The 6,332-nt window shown below is 35.6% G+C and overlaps 1 protein-coding gene across 1 annotated transcript; it reads left to right on the forward strand.

The window, feature by feature from the left end:
- The first annotated feature begins 314 nt into the window (after positions 1-314).
- LOC105880670 (PRA1 family protein 3) lies at positions 315-1,391 on the forward strand. Its single transcript, XM_012781862.3, has one exon. The coding sequence runs from the start codon at positions 557-559 to the stop codon at positions 1,121-1,123; it is 567 nt and encodes a 188-aa protein (XP_012637316.2). The 5' UTR covers positions 315-556; the 3' UTR covers positions 1,124-1,391.
- Positions 1,392-6,332: the final 4,941 nt, after the last annotated feature.

Genomic DNA, 6,332 nt, shown 5'->3' on the forward strand with positions numbered 1-6,332 from the left:
CATCACAGTAAGTCACAATTCTTAAGGTCCTTTAAATGTAGGTTTGTAAAGCTGCCTTTAGTGGGAATGTGCGAATTCCTTTCCACCTCTCTTTGATGCTCCAATCCCAGGTAACTGCTCATCATTCTAGAGGACGGGGTGCTGTGGGAGGACATGAGGGTGTCCTAGTCATCTGCCATAGTCTTTTTCTGAGGCTACTTCTCTCAACAGTATAGAAGGTGCTGCCCTTCTATAACTGCAGTGCAATGTTTTCAATTCATTGCTTCCCTTTCGGCTTCACTAAGGCTCTCCATGCCATGGGGTCACCAGCCCTAAGCCCATCCTGGCTAATAGAAAGTCACTGGAGACACTACATAAGGCTGTTTTTACCAGTTGATCACATTTATTTTAGTTGTAAACATCATTGAATACTTCCTCTTATACCCCAACAGAACACAGTAAAAATAACCAGAAATAATTAGATGCAGCACAGAATAAAAGCGGCAGTTCTTATCAACGACAGCAACAACTGCCACCACCACGGGATTCCAGAGGGCAAAGAGGCCAAACTGAGAACATGGACCTGAACATCGTCCCACTCCGTGCCTGGGACGACTTCTTCCCGGCCCCCGACGGCTTTGCCTGGCCAGACTTCAGGGACACGTCCAGATGGAACCACCGCGTGGCGAGCAACCTGCTGTATTACCAGACCAACTACCTGGCGGGGGCTGCCATGCTGATTTCCCTCGTGGGCTTTCTGAGCCCCTTGGACATGCTCCTCGGAGGCACCGCGGTGGCGCTGGCGTGCACAGGGCTCCTGTGGGCCGCCCGCAATGAACACGTCCTCCGCCAGATGCAGAGGCGACACCCCACGGAGTTGGTCGTGGTGCTCATGTTGGCCAGCTGTTTCCTTATATCCGTGTTTGGGGCGGTCCTGGTCTTTGTTTTTGGCATCACTTTCCCTTTAATGTTGATGTTTATCCACGCATCGTTGAGGCTCCGAAACCTCAGGAACAAGCTGGAGAACAAAATGCAAGGACTAAGATTGAAGAGGACACCAATGGGCATTGTCCTGGATGCCCTACAACAGCAGAAAGAAAACATCAGCAAACTCACTGACTATATCAGCAAAGAGAAGGAATAAACCTAGCTTACCTGGCGATAGGGTTGCAGCAGAAATTGAGTTGCAGTTTGCCCATGTCCAGGCCTACTTTCTGCTTGTGTTTTTTTAAATAGGAGGTGCATGAACCACCCAACTATACATGGCGGCATGTATGTATAGGCCAAACTATTAACATCTGATGTTACAGAGAGAAGGTTTCAGAAACCAAAAGAAAACCACTCTCCTATTGTGTCTGAAGTTTCAAGTGTGTTTATGAGATCTAAGGGGAAATGGATCACACTTATTTCTTTAGGGGAATAAAATAAAATAAAAGAATTATGGGTTCTACAGCAATAATACTGTTATCTTGTAGGAAAAAAATCAGTAGAAAGTATCAAGGCAATATGAGTAAATGAACAGGGTGTTAAAGTAGATGATGTCATAGGTGAGCCTGTTTCTAATTCCCTCAGCATCCTCCTCCCAAAATATCCCTTAGCATTGTAAAAGTGGGGTATAAATTAGTTTAGTTTTTATTATTTTATTATTACTTTCATAAAATCAAAGACAATCTCTCTCACTTTGCTGCCCATTTGATGTGCAGTGGAAACTGGGTAAACCAGTTCTTTATACTTTGTTTATACACATATAAAGATAGCTGTTTAGCATATTTTGTTAAATTTTTGTAAATTTTTGAAATGCTAGTAATGTATTTTCACCAGCAGATGTTTGTTGCAAACTTAGTGTCATTTTCCTTAAGAAGGTTACAGCTATGTAACCTGTATTATTCTTGACAGATTTGTTAAAAAACAACCAGACAAAAAATAAATAAAATTTGAGTTCTGTTTATATTTTTAAAAAAAGCAACAACTAAAGCCAACAGATATTGTCAGTAGTCTTTTCATTTCTCTGGCCTTGGTCATACAAATATGTTTAAAGTGCTAAAAATCACTAATAACACTGAAAAGCTCTCATTATCTATTAAAGTGAATGCAAGATGGGATATATTTATCTTAGGAAATAAAGAGATGTGTTAAAAACCTCATGACTTTGGATGTGAATTCCAAGATCTCAGTCTTTTCCTCTCAGTGCAAAGTTATCAGAGACAAATTGAAAATATTGACAAGAGATTTCTGTGTCATAGAGCAGTATGCGTAAATACTGTAGAAATGACTTTCACAAGGGTGATAAGCATAGCCCTGTCACATTTAATTCAGCTGAAAAGTCCAACTAAAACATTAAAACTCTAATTGCCCACTCTGATGGCGAGGTATTTTATAATATAACAATGGAAGTAACTGGATTTAAAGGCTCAGCCAGCACTTGGGTGTTTGTCCATGCAACCTTGCCACCTCAACAGGTTGCCAAAATCCACCTTCTCACTGCTCGGACCCCAGTAAAATTGTGAAGTTTGTCTTTGAAGCTCCCAGACTCCTGGATTCATCCCTCTTCTCAATAGAACCTTTCCATTCCCACTCAGACACTTCCCAGTTCTCAAAAAAAAAAAAAAAAAAAAAAAAAAAAAAAAAAAAAAAAACAGGAAAAGTAATTTCTACTAAAGTGTGAGACTGGTAATAGTTTAACATACACGACTTTACTTCTCCTAGGAGAGTTGCCAGTGCACAGGAATCAAAATTCTAAGCTAAACACAGAGCAGAACGGTATTTAGAGTGTGCTACCTTTAGGGTGAGGAAATAAATAATTGTACCTGCTTATTTTTTCAAAAATAAACAATGAAAGGATGAGACAAAAATCTAACAAAAACAATTATCCCCCCATGTAGGGAGGGAGGGAACCGAGTAGAAAGCACAGGTATGAAAACAATTCTGAGTGTACTTTGTTCTATGGCTTTTACTTTGGAACGGAGAGGTGTGCTAAAGGCAACTGACACCAGCTAGCAAGAGCAGGCTGTTAAATTTCAGGAATTTTTTGAGCCGGTTATGAAACAGCTACTATTAAAAATTAAATTATGTAAATTTAGTATTAAATAAATTATATTAATGACAATGTATACTCAAAATTCATCACATTTCAATTATTTTTATTACATTTTTCTATTATCTATGCCACTGAGATTATTTACATGCATTATATCTGTACATTGGAAATATTATATCATGGCACATACTACTGTGGCACTGAAAACCTGCATTAACCAAGAAGAGAAATCTCAAATCAACTACAGATTCAAACTGTTTAGAAAGTATAATAGAAAACGTGGCCAGATAAAACTCAAAGTAGGAAGAAGAAAGGAAATAATAAAATCTTAGGTGAAGTCAATGAAATAGAAGATAGAAAAACAATAGAGAAAATGAATGAAAACAGAAGCTGATTCTTTAATATCAATAAAATTGCTCAACCTTCAGCAGAATGGAATGAAAAAGAAAGAAAAAATAAATTATCAATATTAGGAGTTAGATGACAGTCCAGATTTTACAGATATTAAAAGAATAAAATTGGAATATTATAAATAATTTTATGCTAACAAATTCACCAACTTGGATGAAATGGACAAATTCCTTAAAAATACAAACTACCAAAACTCTCTCAAGAAGAAATATCCCAAATAGCCCTAGATCCATGAAGGAAATTGAATTTTTAGTTAAAAATCTCTCCACAAAGGAAACTCCTACGCCATGTGGCTTCACTAGTATATTTTACCAAATATTTAAGAATGTAAAGTACCAAATCTACACAAATGTTTTGAGGAAATCGAAGAGGAGGGAATGTATTCTATAAGAAATGATGACTCTAAAACTTTGTAAGACAAGAACATTATAGACTGATAACCATCATGAACATAGATGCAAAAATTCCAAATAAAATCTTAGAAATCATAACCAATAATATAGAAAAGGGAGAATACATTATGACCAAGTGCTATTTATCTAGGAATCCGAGAATTTAACATTTGGAAAACAACTTAATGTAATTCACTGTATAAACAGACCAAAAGAAAAACACTGAATAGGCATAGAAAAGACTTTGACAAAATCTGACATCTGTTTTTCATAAAAACTCACAGCAAATTAGGATAAGAAGGGAACATCTTTAACCTGAAAAAGAGTATCTATGAAATTAAGTATTGCTTATATCATCCTTAATGGTGAAATACTGAATACTTTCCCTCTAAGGTCAGGACCAAGACAAGAATATCTGCTCTCACCACTTCTATTTAATACTTTGAGTTTCTAACCAGTGCAATAGTGCAAAATATAAAATAAAATATGTTCAGATTGGAAAGGAAGAAGTAAAACTCTCTTTATTCCCAGGTGATATGACAGCCTACATAGGAAATCTGAGCAAATCTTTAAAAGCTACTAAAACTAATACATAAGTTGAGCAATGTTGCTGGATACATGATCAATATTCAAGAATCAATTGTATTTCTATGTACAAGCAACAAATTACCAGAAATTTAAATAAAAACAATACAATGCTATTTACAGTAACATAAAAATATGCACAGACAAATCTGGCAAAACATGTGAAAGACCTCTATACCGAAAGTTATAAAACGTTACTAAGAAAAATTAAAGCAAGACTAAATAAATAAAGATATATCATGGTCATAGGTTTGAGGATTTGATATTGCTCAGATGTCAATTGATATCTTCTTCTCAAATTGAGCTATAAATTAAATATAATCTCAGTCAAAATCTCCACATACTTTTTTTGGTAGATATTGACAAGCTGATTGGGTAATTTTTATGGCTATGCCAAGAACTTAAAATAGTTAAAATAATTTTAAAAAGAAGAACAAAATTGAAAACACAGCACACCACCTGATTTCAGAATTTATAAAGCTACTGTAAGTGTGGTATTGGGGTCAAGATAGACAAATGGACCAATTGAACAGAATAGAGAGTCCTGAAACAGACTAAAATGTAAATGAAAAATTGATTATTGACAAAGTTTAAAGTCCATTCCTTAGAGAAAACACTGGAAAACTGGATATCCACATGCAAAATAAATGGACTTTGATTCACACCTTGTACTAAATACAAAAATTAACTCAATCTAATTAATAGCCATATGTGTAAAGTCTAAAATCATCAAACTTCTAGAAGAAAATATAGGATGCAATTTTTACGGCCATATGTTAGGCAAAGATTTCTTGCACACAATACTAAAAGCACATAGTGGGAGAAAATATTTGCAAATCATGTATCTGTTAAATAACTTTTATCAAGAATATCTAGGGCTGGGCACAGTGGCTCATGCTTATAATCCTTATGCTTATAAAGCATTTTGGGGAGGCCAAGGTGAAGGATCACTTGAGGCCAGGAGTTTGAGACTAGCCTAGGCAACATAGCAAGACCCCTGTCTCTATAAAAAATAATACAAAAATAATTAATTTCACTGGGCATAATTTTTTTGAGATTCATTTATATTGTTATATGTATAAATAGTTCACTTCTTTTCAATGTTGAATAATATTCCATTTTATGGATATATCACAATTTGTTTATCCATTCACCTGTTGATGGACATTTGAGTTATGTCTACTTTTTGGCTATTGCAAATAAAGCTGCTGTGAACATTCTTGTATGACATATGCCTTTCTTTCTTTGAATAAATACCTAGGAGTAGAGAGCCTGCATCATATGGTAGGTGTACATGTAATGTTTTGTGAAACTGCTAAGCTGTTTTCAAAGCCTTCTCAATGACCTATAGAGGTAAGGCTTATTACTACTCTCTTAGACATGAGGAAACTTGAGTCTCAGAGATGTCAAGTTGATTTGCTCAATGTCGCTCAGCCAGTAAGTGGTAAAACCAAAAATAAACTTAACTCTTCCAACTCTATACCCAGAGAAGCCTCCATCAGCCCATAGGCATTTCTAAAATCTAGTCTCTAGACTAATCTTGCCAGGATTGACATACTGGTACCAGACAAATAGGAGCTTGGAAACAGTGCTTTAGAATTTATGCCATGAAAATTAGTCTTAGGAGAGGATGTATGACACAAGGGTTCCATGGTCAAGGAAGTTTGGGAAGGCCTCCTGTGTAATACATCATATTAAAATAGGAAGGATATGAGAAATTCTTTAGCAACGAAACTCATTTATATTTGTTTAATCAAGTATTTCCTAACCATATCTGAACAAGTCTTGAAGAATTAAAACTCTTGCACCCAGGCATCAAATAGAGGCTTCTTTCTGTATAGATTGTTTAGGTATCAGAATAAAATCCTTTTATTTTTATATTGAATCAAAACCTATTGGGGCTAGTTAATTTCTTTTTTTTTTTTTTT

The sequence above is a fragment of the Microcebus murinus genome, chromosome 8, assembly GCF_040939455.1.
Source record: "Microcebus murinus isolate Inina chromosome 8, M.murinus_Inina_mat1.0, whole genome shotgun sequence".
Lineage (NCBI taxonomy): Eukaryota > Metazoa > Chordata > Mammalia > Primates > Cheirogaleidae > Microcebus > Microcebus murinus.